The 17,928-nt window shown below is 37.8% G+C and overlaps 1 protein-coding gene across 3 annotated transcripts in view; it reads right to left on the bottom strand.

Moving 5' to 3' along the window:
- HACL1 (2-hydroxyacyl-CoA lyase 1) overlaps positions 1 to 17,928 on the bottom strand; it is a 55,552-nt gene that overhangs the window by 37,083 nt on the left and 541 nt on the right. For all 3 annotated transcript variants that reach the window (XR_011473682.1, XR_011473681.1, XM_070433365.1), the window contains exons 2-9: positions 17,767 to 17,871; positions 12,463 to 12,503; positions 11,779 to 11,859; positions 10,750 to 10,822; positions 9,080 to 9,157; positions 5,648 to 5,742; positions 3,771 to 3,883; positions 286 to 421 (exon numbers count right to left, since the gene is read on the bottom strand). Coding sequence is in view for 1 of the 3 variants with exons in the window: in XM_070433365.1 (XP_070289466.1) it covers positions 286 to 421; positions 3,771 to 3,883; positions 5,648 to 5,742; positions 9,080 to 9,157; positions 10,750 to 10,822; positions 11,779 to 11,859; positions 12,463 to 12,503; positions 17,767 to 17,871 (722 nt within the window). In the remaining 2 variants the exon portion in view is untranslated. The remainder of the gene's footprint in view (positions 1 to 285; positions 422 to 3,770; positions 3,884 to 5,647; positions 5,743 to 9,079; positions 9,158 to 10,749; positions 10,823 to 11,778; positions 11,860 to 12,462; positions 12,504 to 17,766; positions 17,872 to 17,928) is intronic.

Genomic DNA, 17,928 nt, shown 5'->3' with positions numbered 1-17,928 from the left:
TATATTTTTTAAAAATCTTCACTGCGGACATAGAAAAACAACATATTACATAGAGGGAAACAATGATTCAAATGACTGCAAATGTCTCATCTGAAATCATAAGTTTCTGGAGATAGTGAACAATATCTTAAAAGTGCTGAAAAGTCTAAAAATAAACAGGTATGTTTAAAATTACATGATTATTTCAGAACTCCTAGATTCATTAAAGTCACATAATAATTTAAATTAGCCTAAAATCTGCCAAGCCTCTATTTACTAGTAATTAAAATCTGGAATGTTACGCACCTGGATCTGGCAGCAGCTACACAGTTTGGATGATTGTCAGGGATAACACCCTTTCCCATGGGGGTGGGTAAAAATGGCAATTTACATTGCTCCACCAATTTCCTGATTCCCTCCTCTGCATGGGCATAAGCAGCACCTATAAGAAATGCAAATGTATTGGACAAGTCAGTTAAGCTACAGATACTCTGACCCTTAAAACAGTTCATGTGAAATTGCTTTTAAAACTTCTCAAATTTTCTCCTGCTTATACAGGCTTAAACTCAAAACAAATGATTATAGTTTTTATCTCTGGTATTTAAAAATGTTTAAGAAAGCAATAGTTCTGTCCTGGACAGTGTGGCTCAGTTGGTTGGAACGCCATTCTGTCCACCAAAGGGTCAAGAGTTTGATTCCCAGTCAGAGCATATACCTCTCCCTTCTTCTCTCTTTAAACTCAATAGAAACATATCCTCAGATGAGGATTAAAAAAAAAAAGCTATATTTCTAGTTTCTTCTCTAATAATATTCTCAATCTAGCCTGGCCGGCATGGCTCTCTTTGAATGTCGACCTATGAACCAGGAGATCACAGTTCGATTCCCAGTCGGGGCATGTGCTCGGGTTGTGGGCTTGATCCCCAGGGTGGGGCATGCAGGAGGCAGTTGATCAATGATTCTCTCTAATCATTGATGTTTCTATCTCTCTCCCTCTCCCTTCATCTCTGAAATCAATAAAAATATATTCTAAAAAAAAATTCTCAATTTTCCTAAAGGATGCTAACAAAAATTGCACCTCACATCTTTGCTGCTCTCAATTGCCTGTTCTATGCTATAGTACTACTGAATTACTACTCACAATTCCCTGAACATACTATATTTACTTGTAGGCCCAAGTAGTTAAGAAAGGACTTTGCCCTCCAAGGGGAAGGCTCTCTCTAACCTCACACATTGCTACCAGCTAATATGAACTGCAATCTCCTAGTCTAGGCATGGACATTCTAACAAGGGGCACACATTTCTAAAGTTCTATAGATCTCTTCACGGGCTCTACAGTGTGACTGCAACAGGGCTAACCCAAGTGGGCTACATAGCATTTGTTTTTACCGTGTGTGCCTACAGAATAGCCATATGCCCCATTTCAAACTCACTGTTTGAATATAGGGATGACTTCATTTCTAATGTCATCAAGGCCACTATATTTTGTTTTATCCACTTTGTTTTATACTCTTTTTCAGGGCTAGTAGAATATTACTCCATATTCAGAACTTACAATCCTCTACTGAATTCCAGTAAATAGTATAGTGTACCTTCAGATTCAATATAACGTTCTCCTCATAAAATTATCGTAGCCCTACTGGAGTGGCTTGGTTGGTTGAGCATTGTCCCATACATCGAAAGGATGCCAGTTCAATTCCCAGTCAGGGCACGTGTCTGGGTTGTGGGGTCATTCCCCAGTCAGGGCATGTATGGAAGGCAACCAATAGATCAGTGGTTCTCAACCTTCCTAATGCCGCGACCCTTTAATACAGTTCGTCATGTTGTGATGACCACCAATTTCATTGTTACAAATTGAACATAATTAAAGCATAGTGATTAGTCACAAAAACAATATGTAATTATATATGTGTTTTCCGATGGTCTTAGGCAACCCCTGTGAAAGGGTTGTTCGACCCCCAAAGGGGTCGCGACCCACAGGTTGAGAACCACTGCAATAGATGTTTCCCTCTCACATAGATGTTTCTCTTTCTTTCTCCCTTGCTCTCTCTAAGCATGTCCTCGGGCAAGGATTAAAAAAAAAATTACCTTAGAAAAATCTTTTCTCAGACATATAGGAGGAAAAGTAGTTCCTTTTTGTCATCCAGAAAGTTTCCTTGTTTTCTCCTTCTTACCGCAGTATCTTTGCCCACCCAGTTCTCTCTTCCCAAACTGCCCTTGTTCCCTTTGTCCACTAAGGGACCTATCAAACATTTTTTCAAGGTGTAACCTCAGTGTCATCTCTTCTGGGTAGTCTGTCCAAACCAACTAACTCCATGAGCCAACTACTGCTTCCCTTGAGAAGCCACCTCACCTCTACACACACCATTTAAGAGTATACTGCATATTTGTTACCAGGTCTACTTCCCTATAGGTAGGGGGACCATTATTTCTCTGTTTACCTCAAAAATGTTTTCTATACTCCCGGCCTTATCATCACTCATGAATACTGGTTAGAGGAAGAATGAAAACTAACACCCACTGAACTTTTTCTATTTGTTGTGTTATTTAATTGTAACAATACTGCTGAGATAGTTAATATCTTTTTTATAAGTAAGGTACTTGAGACTCAAAGCACTTATTTGCCAAGATCAGAGAGCTATTACATCATATAGCTGCATTCAAGTCAGCTCTGACTTCAATTTTTTTATGTTATCCACCATTTCCATTAAAGTAATTTTTAGTTTCTATGTAGTTAATTCCTTAGTAGTTGACAATTAACTAATATGGTCATATGTAATTTATAGTCTGCTCAGTTCTAGAACATAGAATGGATACTATAATAAACTGCTGAAAGGAGTATAAATTGGTATAATACCTTAGGAGAAAGCAATTTGACAATATGCACCAAAACTCTTAAAATATGAATATCTTTTAATTTAATTAATTCTCTTTCTGGGAATCTGTCTTATATTCTAAATATGGAAAAAGTTTTATGCACAAACATGCTTGTCACAGCTATTCTAACAAACAAACAGAAACTGGCAAAGATTTAAATATCTGCCAGTAAAGTGTTAGTATATACATAAGTAGACATTAAAAATTAAATTTAGGGGAGGAAAATTAAGACCATGAAAAAAATGTTATAGTGTTAAATGACTTAAATAGAATATGATCACAATATATAAAATATACAATCCAAAAAGCAATAGAAAAGTACTACTTATTAAAAATGTGTTTTTGAATGAAGGGATTTCTTTCTAATATTTTAGAGTTTCCAAAATTTTCTATTAAAATTTTTTTGTGCCCTGGTGGTTTTGGCTCAGTAGGTAGAGTGTTGGCCCTCAGACTGAAGGGTCCCAGGTTCGGTTCCAGTCAAGGGCATGTACCTTGGTTGCAGGCCTGATCCCCAGCCCCAGTCAGCATACGGGAGGCAACCAATCAATGTGTCTCTTTCACATCCATGTTTCTCTCTCTGTCTCTCCCCCTCCCTTCCACTCTCTCTAAAAAAATCAATGGAAAAATATCCTCTAGTGAGGACTAACAACCACAAAAATTTTACAATGAAAAAAAACGCATTTTTACTCATAAGACCAAAGAAATGCAATAGGTGATAATCCCTTCAAAGGACAAGAATAGGCATTCTACAACAATTCTATGATTTCAAAACTAATAAGTAATGCTATATTGGATGAAGAGAACTCTTATTCCAATTTCAAACATTAAAGTAGATGTTAATAATGAAGACAACTTCTTAAAACAGAATCAGCATTCTTTCGAAAACCAGCAAGATTTAGAGTTCCACTCAATGCTACCTTTCCCGATGATAAGAAGGGGCTGTTTGGCATTCCTAATAACAGATGCTGCCATTTGTACAGCAGACGTTTCAGCCATACTAATAGGAGGTGGCATGCAGCACTCCACGTACCTGGAAATAAAGAGTTCTGTTAATTAAAAGAGACCAACTTATAAATGTATTGTGAAAATATAAAATATATAAAAAGGAAGAAAAAATAGTACAATTCCATATTCCCAGCATGTAGACTCAATAACTACTATCATTTTACCACATTTGCTTCACACGTACACACCCAAACATGCATATAAAGATTTCTTTTCCTGAACGATTTTAAATTATAGGCATCAAGACTAAAAACTTCCCCATACAGCTATAAAAGATACTTTCTCCTATGTAGACATAATATCCTTACCACATCTAGTAAATTAACAGTTATTCACTAGTATCATCTAATAGTCAAACAAGCTGACAGGAAATTTGAGTTAATGGCTTTACATTGTAGTAGTAGTTATAGTAATAGTAAAAACATCCTAAAAGCTAATATTATTAAATATACCTACTGTGTGCCATTTATTCTCACTTAAATTTCAAAACAATGAGGTTAGGTATTACTATTATCTGCACCATTGGGGGGAAAAAATTCAGAAAGTAAGGTAACTTGCCCAGGGGTCAGAGACTGGATTGAACTAGGTCTCTCTGTCTCCAAAGTCCATGCTTTTAACTACGTTACTATATTTCCACTCACTGGGTAAGTCAAGATTTCAGTAGCATAATATATATTAGTAAAATAAATATTAAAACTGTATAGTTAAATAATTCTGGACATCAAGTCCTCAGTGTTTTATTTCACTTATTCTGATTAATAAACACCATAATGTTCAACACTTGGGCACTGTAATACAAAAATTTTTTAAAAAGACATTCAAATCTTTACAGATTTTTTAAAGAAAGCTTACAGAGTTAAGTTACCTGAGATTCATCTCTCCTTCCCCTGCCCAATATTATTTTGAATATCACGCTCAGGTATTATGCAGAATAGATGTCCTTTTGCTCTGACTCTCCCAGTTAGAAACCTCTGAGTGTACAGAAATGCCCACTTTCTCTCTTGGTCACTAGGAGGCCACTTGGTCCATGGTAGCAGGAATGTACTAAGTGGTACCCAGGGTAATTCATTAACCCAAGTACACATACCCAAGTGTACCAGGGGTGACTTAGATGCCAATGAAAAATATTTTACACTTCCTGTTCACTCAGTGTTTATTTAAGTAATAAACATTTGATGTTGAAATATTTTTAAATAACTGAAACAGACTAAAATTTTTAATGTTGAGTTCTAATAATTTTCAACTGTCTCCTCATCTCTTGGTTTATACTATAACGACTCTAAGTGGCTATACTACATTAATGAGAATGTATTATCTATGGGTACTGTAAGAATAATTTCAAATAAGCTCCAAGTATTTTATTTAGTAATTAACCCCCAAAATAATTACTAAATAATACCATTTTAATTAAGAAGCCCTTTGACTAGGATTCAGCTTAATTACTAAATCATTAAAAGCTAAGATAAATGAAGATTAACTTATACCAGCCGGCATGGCTCAGTGGTTGAATGTCGACCTATGAACCAGGAGGTCATGGTTCAATTCCGTCAGGGCACATGCTGGGTTGCAAGCTCGATCCCCAGCATGGGGTATGCAGGAGGCAGCTGATGATTCTCTCTCATCATTGATATTTCTATCTTTCTCTGCCTCTCCCTTCCTTTCTGAAATCAATAAAAATATTTTTTTTAAAAAAGATTAACTTATAAACTGCTAAGTAAATTTCTTTCAAGGTAAGCATTATAAGCATATAATACAATTAAGAAAAAAACCTAGCATAACTATTACTCACTTTATAGAATTCACATTCACCTGGAGGTTCACAAAATCTGCAGGTATGTCAATATAGCAAGCACCTGGACGACCATAAATACTGCTTCTTACAGCCTAAATTTATTACAAATAGAAGAAAATGTTTTTAAAATCTCAATCCTTATTATTACTCAAAGATAAATTAAAATTGTGAAATAAACAGTTTTAATTTTTCTGTATATCCTTAGTTGGAGAAGTAAACCATTTTAATTAAATTTGAAGTACCCTCTATTAATTTTATATACAGTTGACCCTTAAATAATACGGGGGTTGGGACCCCGATCCCCCATGCAATAAAAAAGTATAATTTTTGACTCTCCCAAAACTTAATTACTAAATAGCTTACTGTTGACCTTATCAATAACATAAACAGTCAATTGACACATATTTTTGTATTCAAAAAGTAACCAAAAAAATATATTAGGAAAATCATAAAGAAGGAAAAATACATTTATAGTACTGTACAGTATTTATTGAAAAAAATCTGCATAGAAAAAGTAGAATCAGAGGAAGAAACCAAGATGGCGGCATAGGTAAACACGGGAGTTTGCTGCCTCGAACAACCACTTCAAAAATACAACTAAAAGACGGAACGGACATCATCCAGAACCACAGGAAAGCTGGCTGAGTGGATGTTCTACAACTAGGAGGAAAGAGAAAAGCATACCGAGGCTCAGAGGAGGCACAGTGCTGAAGTAAAATACTAAGGTTCGGAGTGTGCGTGGAGCGGGCTGGAGGCTGAGGGCGCGGTTGTTTTCAATCGGGAGGGAGTCTCAGGCTCTGAGCTCCAGTTCCGGGCGAGTCTCTAAGGACCCAGACTCATACGGGAGAAGCGGGACTGTCTGGCATCGCTCAGAACCCTAGGGCAGCTTTCTCTCCGTAGGGCTTGCAGCGACTACTGGGACACTGAGAAGCAGAGCCTCTGAGGGCAAGACTGAGAGCAGCCATAATTGCTAACCCCGCCCTGTTGATCCCGTGGGACCCGCCCCGCCCAAGCCCTGCAGGGAGGCTTTGCTGGATAGCCTCAGGCAAAGGCTAGATTAGCACCTCCCTAGAGATCCAGGAGCCAGGAAGCCCAGAGGTCAGAGTGGGACCATCCAGCTTTAAGCTCCGTGGAACCATAAAAGACACACTCAGGAGGCAGACTCAGTGAGCACCAAAGCCCCATCAAAGCAAGTCTAGCCCCAGAGGGGTGTCTCCAGCACAGAAGTTCTCCCACCGCAGACACAGCTGATTCTCACAGCCAATTGACCTGGAGGTCAATTCCTCACAGTGATAACTACAACAATCAAGGCTTAACCACAACAAGACTGTGCACAAAGCCCACAAGGGGGTGCACCAAGAGTGTCTACCTTAGGTAATTGGGACACTTAGCACAGAAAGGCACTCTATCGACACAGCGAAGCATAAAAAAATGCCGAGACAAAGAAACAGGACACAAACGACAGAATTGGAGGAAAGCAAACTGTTGGATATAGAGTTCAAAACCACACTTTTAAGATCTTTAAAGAACTGTTTAGAAGCCCTCGAAAAGACTGGTAAGACCGCCGATAAATGTAGTGAGATCCTCAAGAAATCTAATGAGACCCTCGATGTTGTGATAAAGGACCAACTAGAAATTAAGCATACACTGACTGAAATAAAGAATATTATACAGACTCCCAACAGCAGACCAGAGGGTCGCAAGGATCAAGTCAAAGATTTGAAATACGAAGAAGCAAAAAACACCCAACCGGAAAAGCAAAATGAAAAAAGAATCCGAAAATATGAAGATAGTGTAAGGAGCCTCTGGGACAGCTTCAAGCGTACCAACATCCGAATTATAGGGGTGCCAGAAGATGAGAGAGAGCAAGATATTGAAAACCTATTTGAAGAAATAATGACAGAAAACTTCCCCTACCTGGTGAAAGGAATAGACTTCCAAGTCCAGGAAGCGCAGAGAACCCCAAACAAAAGGAATCCAAAGAGGACCACACCAAGACACATCATAATTAAAATGCCAAGAGCAAAAGACAAAGAGAGAATCCTAAAAGCAGCAAGAGAAAGAAAATCAGTTACCTACAAGGGAGTACCCATACGACTGTCAGCTGATTTCTCAACAGAAACTTTGCAGGCCAGAAGGGAATGGCAAGAAATATTCAAAGTGATGAATACCAAGAACCTACAACCAAGACTACTTTATCCAGCAAAGCTATCATTCAGAAGTGAAGGCCAGATAAAGAGCTTCACAGATAAGAAAAAGCTAAAGGAGTTCATCACCACCAAACCAGTATTATATGAAATGCTGAAAGGTATCCTGTAAGAAGAGGAAGAAGAAGACAAAGGTAAAGATACAAATTATGAACAACAAATACACATCTATCAACAAGTGAATCTAAAAATCAAGTGAACAAATAATCTGATGAACTGGTGATTGTAATAGAATCAGGGACATAGAAAGGGAACGGACTGACTATTCTTGGGGGGGGGGGGGAAGAAAGGGGTGTGGGGGTGAGTGAAGAGATTAGACAACAATCGTGCACCTATGGATGAGGACAGTGGGTGGGGAGTGAGGGCAGAGGGTGGGGTTGGAACTGGGTGGAGGGGAGTTATGGTGGGAAAAAAGAGTAACTAATGTAATAATCTGAACAATAAAGATTTAATTAAAAAAAAAAAAAAAAAAAAAAAAAAAAAAAAAAAGAAAAAAATCTGCATACAAGTGGACTGGCACAATTCAAACCCATGTTGTTCAAGGATCAATTGTATTTTAAAAGAGATTTTTGTTTAAAAGGAGAAAGATAAGGAAGTGAACATTCACTTAGACCGTTAAAATTGACATTCTATTACACTTTAGTCTTAGAAATTATCTACTCGGCTCTGTCAGCCAAATATTCATAACATGCACTTTCACCTGCTTCCTAATCCTATGACTTGGCAGTTTGCAGAAACTGTGATGTTGTAACATGTGTCAAATGATTTCTATAACACATGGTATTGAAAAAGCTCAAATGTAACTTCACATATAAATTAAGTTGGTAAACTAAAATTATAATATGCTGTTTAATCAACTAAGAGATGGTTTTATATGCACGAGTACTAATTTTCAAAAACAATCTTGCAATAGCATAAGAGAAAGGGCACTCAGGATTCTATTATATCTCTTTTTTTTTTTTTTTTTTTTACTTTTCCATAATCAAAAAAACTAAAGTATAGGAAAAAGTTTGTTTTTCAAAAGTGACTTATTTTATTTGTTTCTATAATTAAATACAGTGGCAGTAAATATTAAAATGTATACAGCTCTTTAACAATATCATTTTTAACTATGTGAATATGTTCCAAATTAGTACTCATTCAATTGAGAATAAAAATAACACAGATATGAGCGACTGAGAAAAACCAGTTGACTTGGAGGACTTATAATTAAATACTGTACCTTTTCGATAATAGATGGAATAGCTTCTATGCTGCTCGGCCGGACAGAGAACTTGCTATATAATCTACAAGCTTCAACCTATATGCAAAAAGAAAATCACTTAAAATTCAGTTCACAGATCACATTACTTTTCTGAAGGAAGACAAAATGTTAAGTCATTACTTTCATGTTCCAAGGCAAGATGGAGACTATGCATTACCTGGACTATTTCTTAATAGCCTATGCAAAGCACAATCAAATTTCTGCCTCAGTATGATTCAGGAAGCAAATCAAACAAGACACCATTTTCATTTGCAAAAATAAAAAACTTATATAATACACAGCATCTACCATAGCAAAGGAAAGCACCAGGCACTCATTGCTGGTCAGAGTAAAAATGACAAGGGAAGTTGACAATGTCTTATAAAAATTAAAATGAGTATATCCTTCGACCCAGAAATTCCACAGCAAGGAATATTCAATTTAGTTGGTATGCTGTTTGGGTCATATAAATTCAGTAGTGTTAAGTTTTCACTGTTTAATGTACTTTGAAGTATTATACAGAAACTGTTTCTCTTGATACTTGGTATGAAATCTACGGAATGATTGGTAACCTTAGTCCCACAAGTGTGATAGAATTAAGATTACTCTCCAACTTTCAGTCTGTTCATAATCATGTTGTTTAGTTTTAAGTATTTCCACAAGAAATAGATATTTGGATCGTTCCTTTCAAACTCTTAATTTCATCTAATAAACTTCTATTATTTTCCTTTTTGGGAAAAATATTTGTAATGGATATTATCTTCTGCTTTTTTTTTCAACTACAAAGTTTTTGTAGTAACTTTAAATTTCCTTTTACATAACTATCTGCTCTACTTATTTTTCAAATACATATATCAGCATCTTCTAAAAAACTGTTGTCATTATCTACCATTGCAATTTCCTTTCAAGAGTATAAAAATATAACATTTTCATTAATCTATATCAAGATCTAGTTTAAATCATATACAAAATTATATGTTTATATTTTGAAGTTCTCATGATTCCTAATTTACCAACACAGTTTGCCTAATGGTTTTAACTTTGTGCTATAAATGCTCAAATATATTCATATCTTAAGTGTTAATTATCATTCACTCTCACCTATTTGCTTTCTACAACAATTCTTAAACTTGTAGCATTCATTGACAAATTCTTTCAAGTTTTTAAAAATTTTCAAATACCTCCCTTTAGCCCTCCAAAATAAAAATGAACTTATCCAGAGTCTACTGGTAGTTATTTGAGTAGGATTTTTCCTCTCAACATTTTACTTCCCCAAAGTCTGAGAGGCATAATGCAAAAACTATTTTTATTCCTATATTTTCTTGACTCTTTGGAGAACCTATGTTTAGTTTAAAAGCCTGATGAAAAGGTGTATTTCTTAGAAGACTGCTCCTAAGCAGAGCTTAAGCTTTCTAATATCCACATTGAAATTGTCTTATAGTTCAGGAATTTTACCTTTAAATTACCTCAGGTAACTCTCTTTCATTTGAATTGTTTATTTTGTAAACAGGACTTTATTTCTTCTCCATAAATCTTTTTGCATTTTTTAATTTAAAATTTATAGTTGACATACAATATTCTTCTCCACAAATCTTAACAGTGTACAATTGTGTAACTAAACTCGAGAGGAAAATCTTAGAGGTGGGTACCTGAGGAAACTCCTGGAAGGCTCCCATTGTTTCCTGACATCTTTCAGAGGAACCACCAATCACAATCAAGGGCCTGAAATTCAAATTGTAAAATACTCAGCAGAGTGGCCAATGAATACTAAACACTCAACGAATATTAAAAAATAGAGATATAGAATGAGGATTAAATTTTCCCTTAAAAACTGTAGATTTAAAGACTTAGGAAATAACCTGATATGAGAGAACCCTTCCTCAGTTTCAGAAAAATCTGAAATTTATAGTAAATGTTTTTCTTCCACGCCCCTCTCTCCTCCACCCCTTTTGGATGCTGATACTAAACCTCTAGGCATGGCAATATAAAATGAATTTTTATGCCCTTCCTATTATTCTCAGGATTAAGAGGAGGATACATTTTTTTATAATGAGTTTTAAATAAATACTTTATGAATTGATGAAAAGATAACCCCCTTTAACATGATCTTATTGGTAAAGTACCAGAGATGGGACTAAGGACAAGGTCAAAGAAAGATAAAAATTTTAATTTTAACTGTCTTCCCAATTAGGTAAGAAAAGATGAAGAATTAAATACATTCTTGCATACTGATCTGGGATCTTTACAAAATAATTATTCACTTAAAGAGAACTACACACACATTCAAATACATTTACAGATATACAGGAGTGGGCAAAAGTAGGTGTTTTGGTTTTGGGTGATTTTTTTTGTGTGCCATTGTGACATTCTTTTCAGTTAATAAAGCTATTGCAGTAATCATAACCTGCATGTCTTTTTTCATACAAACAACTGTAAACTTACTTTTGCCCACACCTGTGTGTGCGCGCGTGTGTACTCAGTGTTTATTTCTAGATAAACAAATTACTGAGAGTTTTAAAACTTTCTTCCTAACACTCTTCTTAATTTAATTTTTACTAAGCCATTCTCTTAAGCACTTGATTCCAAGTCTTCCCACCCCAGTTCAGCAGTTGCTCCATATGTAAAATCATGCACTGACATTCTTAAGAAAATGTTTTCAATAATAACAATCTAATTACCAACAGTTCATGTTTGCATTTGCCATACCACCCAAGGCGTGCACGAGACCTGGGCCAGAAACAACAAGGCATACTCCCGGCCTAAAAGCAAAACAATTTGTTTTATTAAAAATAGGTCAAATGCAATACTTGATTCATACCACTTACAGTGAAACATGGTAACATTCTTGGACTTCAAAGGAAGGGCATATAGGTCTTTTCTACAACTGGTATAACAATTATTAAAACATTTTTTGAATTAGAAAAAAAAACCAAGAGAAAGATACTAGTCTTCATGCAAGAAATAAGGTACCTATCATCTTCACATTGTGTTTCACTAACCTCTTCACATTTTGCTCTTATTATATCTGGTTAAGTCACGTTGACTACATACAGAAGTAAAATTTTGACTGCTGATGACATTTGTGAATGGAAAAATGAAGTGTCTTTAAAATTTTTCTTAACAAGTAAATATAATGTCAATTGATCTTTGTAAGTAATTCTGAAATACAGTGTTCTGTCCAACTCTTTAAAATTGAATTTGAATGCTTTATCCTAGATGACTTTCTAAGCTTACAACACCAAGGAAAAGTTATCTTCATATAATTCATTTTGTCATTTTACATTTATAAAGCATTTTTTTAGGAACCTCTGATTAAGACAGCCTCGAAAAGAAATAGAAATAAAACAAAGACTTTAGTTTACCTGCCTGTCAGATATCCAACCGCAGAGGCAGCGTAACAAGCCTACAAAGAAAAAACACTGGGACTTGAGCATATTGGGATCCTTAGAGTAAGTACATGTGTAATAATTTATTTTTTGTTGTTGTTAATCCTCACCCAAGGATATGTATCCATTGAATTTTTTAGAGAGAGTGGAAGGGAGGAGGACAGAGAGAGAAACATCGATGAGAGAGAAACTCATTGATTGGTTGCCTCCTATATAGGCCCCAACCAGGGCCAGAGATCGAGCCTGCAACCAAGGTATGTGCCCTTGACCAGAATCAAACCCAGGATCCTTCAGTCCACAGGCCAACACTCTATCCAACTAGTCAAACCGGCTATGGCTAATAATTTATTATTAAGTAAGAGACTAGAACTTAATTGTAAAGGAGGAATTGGAAAACTTTCCATTTTAACAAATAATGTTCTACCTGTAAATTTCAAATAATGGTTTAGATACTGAATCTAGTTTTTGTTTTTCAAGGAATTTGCCCATATGATCCAGTTTATTCATAATATCCTCTTCCTGACCAGTGTGACTCAGTGGATAGAGCGTCGGCCTGCAGACTCAAGGGTCCCAGGTTCGATTCCGGTCAAGGGCATGTACCTTGGTTGTGGGCACATACCTAGTAGGGAGTGTGCAGGAGGCAGCTGATCGATGTCTTTCTCTCATTGATGTTTCTAACTCTCTATCCCTCACCCTTCTTCTCTGTAAAAAATCAATAAAATATATTTTTAAAAAAAGATATTCATAATATCCTCTTATACAAAATAAACTGATAAACAAAGATCCTGCCCTAACCGGTTTGGCTCAGTGGATAGAGCATCGGCCTGCAGACTCAAGGGTTCCAGGCTCGATTCTGGTCAATGGCATGTACCTTGGTTGCAGGCACATCCCCAGTAGGGGGTGTGCAGGAGGCAGCTGATCGATGTGTCTCTCTCATCGATGTTTCTAACTCTCTATCCCTCTCTCTTCCTCTCTGTAAAAAATCAATAAAATATATATTTTTTAAAAAGATCCTAAGACATTGAAGTATGCAACAGAGTGATGTATTTCAGAAGGAAAGGGTAGGTGGCGGGCAGAGATTAACCAATAAACTTATATGTATATAAGAATAGCCCATGGACAGACAATAATTTGGGCAAGGCCTGGGAAGGGAACCAGAGTGGAGCTGAAGGGGTCAATGGGGAGGAAAAAGGGGACATCTGTAATACTTTCAACAATAAAGATAATTTTTTAAGTGAGAATAAAAATTAAAAAAAGGAAGTCCTGGCACATGCTACATGAATGAACCTTGAAGACATTATACTAAGTGAAATAATCCAGCCACAAAAGGACAAATACTGTATAATTCCATTTAAATGAGGTATCTAAAGTAGTCAAATTCAGAAACAGAAAGTAGAATGGTGGTTGCCAGGGGCTATGGGAGCAGGGTAAATGAGGAGTTATTTAATGGGTACAGAGTTCCAGTTTCTCTAGAAAAAGTTCTGGAGAGCTGTTGCAAAACAATGTGAATGTACACTTCAAAAATGGTTAAGAGCCATGCATTTAATAATGGTTAAGATGGTAAATTTTATATGATTTTTTAACCACAATTAAAAGATACATACATGATTCAGAGGACCAGGGCTCTAAATGAAAAGAAATTTTAGGAATACCTTAATCAATTTCTGCTTTTATTTTCCTTTTTATATATATAAATGTGATAAAAAAAATCCATGCTTAAATATGTCTAAGTAGATTTTAATAAAATAAATCTCCTAGGTAATAAAAAATATATCCTCTTACAATTGCTTAAATATCTTCAAAATCAATAGAAATGTGCCCTTTTTTATTCCTAATATCAGTAATTTGTGTTTTTTTTCTCTTTTATTCTTCATCAGTCTTCCTAGGGATTTATCAAATTTATTAATCTTTTCAAAGAACCAATTTTTGACTTCACTGATTTTTGTTGTTGTTCATTTGTTTTCTATTTCATTTATTTTTGCTCTTTTATTTATTATTTTACTCCTTTAATTTGGGGTTTAATTTGGTTTTCTTTTTCTAGCTTCTTAAAATGTAAACTTACAGCATTGGTTTTTGATTTACTTTACTAATAGATTCTTTTGAAACTATTTCCTCTAAGAACTGCTTTAGCTACCACAAGTTTGGTATCACATTTTTAATATATATTTTTATTGATTTTATAAAGAGAGGAAGGGAGAGAAAGAAACATCAATGAGAGAGCATCATGGATTGGCTGCCTGCAGGGGATGTAGCCTCAGGCATCTGCCTTGACCAGAAATTGAACTGGTGACTTCTTGGTGCACTGGCTGGGCTGGCAATGGCATTTTTTCATTATCATTCAATTCAAAATTTCCATTGTGATTTCTTCTTCAACACATTGGTCCACAGTGATGCCTCCTTTTTCATTCGTGATCCTAGTAATTTGTATTTTTGTTCTCACATTCTCTAGTTAAGTCTTCCTTTGACTGCTGCAAAAAGTCAGGTTGACTGAGGGGCACATGCATTGGGAATGTCCTACAGGCATCTCAAACTCATTATGTCCAAATCGGGACTCATTACCTTTTCTCTTCAAATTGGCTCTTCCCTCTGTATTCCCCATCTGAGTCAGTGGCACGATGATCCACCCAGTCAGTCAAGCAAGCCCAAACCTAGGAATCACCCCCAGAAGAGCCTGTCCTCCCCTTCCTAGCTGGTTAATGTCTATTCATCCTTCACGACAGCTTGGCATCCTCTCTTCCAGGAAACCTCGGAAATCTTAGGCTGAGCAGGGTATCGTTTCCTGGACTTCCACAGCACCCTGGATCTATCTCAATCACAGTACTTACCACATTATTATAAAACGGTTTGTTTGTGTCTATCTCCACAGCTAGGTTATAAGCCCCTCAAGGACAGGAACTGTCCATCTCCATATCCAGTGTTCAACAAAGTACCTGGGACCTAAGGAGGCCTGCAACTAAGCTTATGGGGACTAATAAAGCTTGAAGCTGCCTTTCTTTTTTTTCTTTTTTTATTGACTTCAGAGCACAGAGAGAAGGGGAGTGGGAGAAGGAGAGGGAGAAACATCAATGATGTGAGAGAATCATTGATTGGCTGTCTCCTGCACGTTCCCCACCGGGGATCAAGCCCATAACTTGGGCATGTGCCCTGACCGGAATCGAACTGTGATCTCCTGGTTTATAGGTTGACGCTCAACCACTGACCCACACCAGCTGGGCTCAAGCTGCCTTTCTGATACATACTCTACACTGCCACAAAATTATCTTTCTGAAGTACAAATCTAACTATGTTATCCACCTATTTATAAAAATCTTTACAGTCTCACCTAGTGCCTACTGAAAAAACTCCACACTCCTTTTCCAACTAGAGACTCTCTACAGCCTCCCCTGAGCCTCCATATCCAGGCTTACAGGCCATCATGCCTTTAAGCTATCTTGATGGACCAGTATGAACAAACATTGCTTCCACAGGTAATCTTCTCTGTCCTACTCAAAGAGAGCTGGTCACCCTCTATATGTTCTGTCCATTATACATATATCTATTCTAAGTTACTATACTACATAAATGTTTTCAGTGTGTCTTGCTGTCTTGCTCTCACCTTCCCAGACTGTGATCAACTTGAAGATCAAGACTAAACTTCAGTGCTTCATTATATCTCCCAAGGGTAAGTAACACAGCACTTGGTATATAGTACACACTCAATAAATACGTGCTGTGTAAAGAAACTAGACATCCCTCCACTAGGAAAAACAGTAAAATATAAGTCCTATTAATAGGTGATTAGCTCCATCTTCTCACACGGATGAAAAAATAGAATGTTATTCCAACTAAGAAAAGTAGAAGGTAGAAGCAACACAAACTCAAGACCTATTCGTTTTAAGATTTAAAAACGCACTACACTTCTCAAGTCTTACAAATAAGGAATGTCATTCAATGAATAAAAAATGTACTAAGCAGCCACATCATGCCAAAGCCCTAACCAAGCCAGATACTATGAGGACAAAGAAATGAACCACGATTCCTGCTTTGCAGGAACTCAAATCTGAGGGCAGAGGAAGGGCCCCACTTAAGGAGATCAAGGTTGCTGTCTGGGAAAGAGGTGGCAAGCGCCAGAGTTAGAGGGCAGCAGTGGGAGTGGAAAGCAGGACTAGTTAGCTTTAGATGACTGACGTTGCAGAAGTAGATTCTTTTTTAAATTTCTTTATTGATTAAGGTATTACATGTGTCCTTATCCCCCCATTATGCCCCCACCCCCCTCCCACTCATGCCCTCACCCCCCTCAGAAGTAGATTCTTGATCTGGAAACCAGCATTTCTGAGAGAAGGGGTGAAGCTGAACTGGCAGAGGAAGGACTGGGACGGGATTGACAAAACGTCCTAGCTTCTTTTCTCATGCTTCCAAATAAGCCTCTAAGAACGGGGGCAGCGTGATGCGGTGGAACACACACTGGCCTGGGATTTAGGACACCTGAGTTCTAATGACGGCTGGGCCATCTGCAATACGTCACCTTGCAGTGCAGGGACACCTGCTAATGACATGAGACCTGGCCTTCCCCCATTCATAGCGTAGGCACTCCCTGAGTACCCACCACGTGCAGGAACCCCCGCAGTGGTCGGCAAACTGCGGCTCTTCGGCCCCTTGAGTGTGGCTCTTCCACAAAATACTGACTTCTGCGCATGGGCCACGAAGTTTCAATCGCACTGTACCTGCGCGCCCGCACGTGGTATTTTGTGGAAGAGCCACACTCAAGGGGCCAAAGAGCCGCATGTGGCTCTCGAGCCACAATTTGCCGACCACGGCCCTAGGGGATGCAGATGTGTCAGGAAGAGACGATACCCCTGCCCTCCTGGAGCTCACAGGCTCCGAGGGAAACCAGACCCAGTGAAAGAATACACAGAAATAAACATGTAACAGGTAGTTGTGCGAGTGAAGGACAGGGGACCCGGACTCGGGCACGGAAACTGTCCCAATGCTGGCACACTTCGCAGAGCACAGGAGTGTATAGTAGGGTTAAGAGCAAGGAATCCAGACCCAGGATTCCTGGGTTCAAACCCCGACTCCGCCGTAACAGCTGTCATCTCAGGCCCGTTACTTAAGCTCTCCGAGTCTTCCTCACTGTTCTCACCTGTCAACTCGGATTCATAGTTCCTGCCTCGTGAAATGGTTGTGATTGGCACGTGTCACGTGCTGGAATCGCCGTAAGCGCCGAGGGTCTGCCAGGAGTATTTGCCTTTATTATTAATCATTAACCCTGTGCCCCGGGCTCCCAGCGTCCATACTCACCGCCTGCTCATTCCTCATCCCCACGTATCTGATGCCCAGCTGCTGGGCGGCGATGGCGATTTCGGTCACTGGGATGCCCACGATGCCAAACATGTACTGCACATCCTGGGGGTGGGGGCAAGAACGGGGGCGGTAAATGCACGGACCCCCGCCACACGGTTC

Source organism: Myotis yumanensis, unplaced genomic scaffold (assembly GCF_028538775.1).
Source record: "Myotis yumanensis isolate MYYU_CA2020_CCGP unplaced genomic scaffold, mMyoYum1.0.hap1 SCAF_14, whole genome shotgun sequence".
In the NCBI taxonomy this organism is placed as follows: Eukaryota; Metazoa; Chordata; class Mammalia; order Chiroptera; family Vespertilionidae; genus Myotis; species Myotis yumanensis.
Note: the sequence above shows the minus strand (reverse complement) of the source record. Positions and strands in the feature narration are given on the sequence as shown.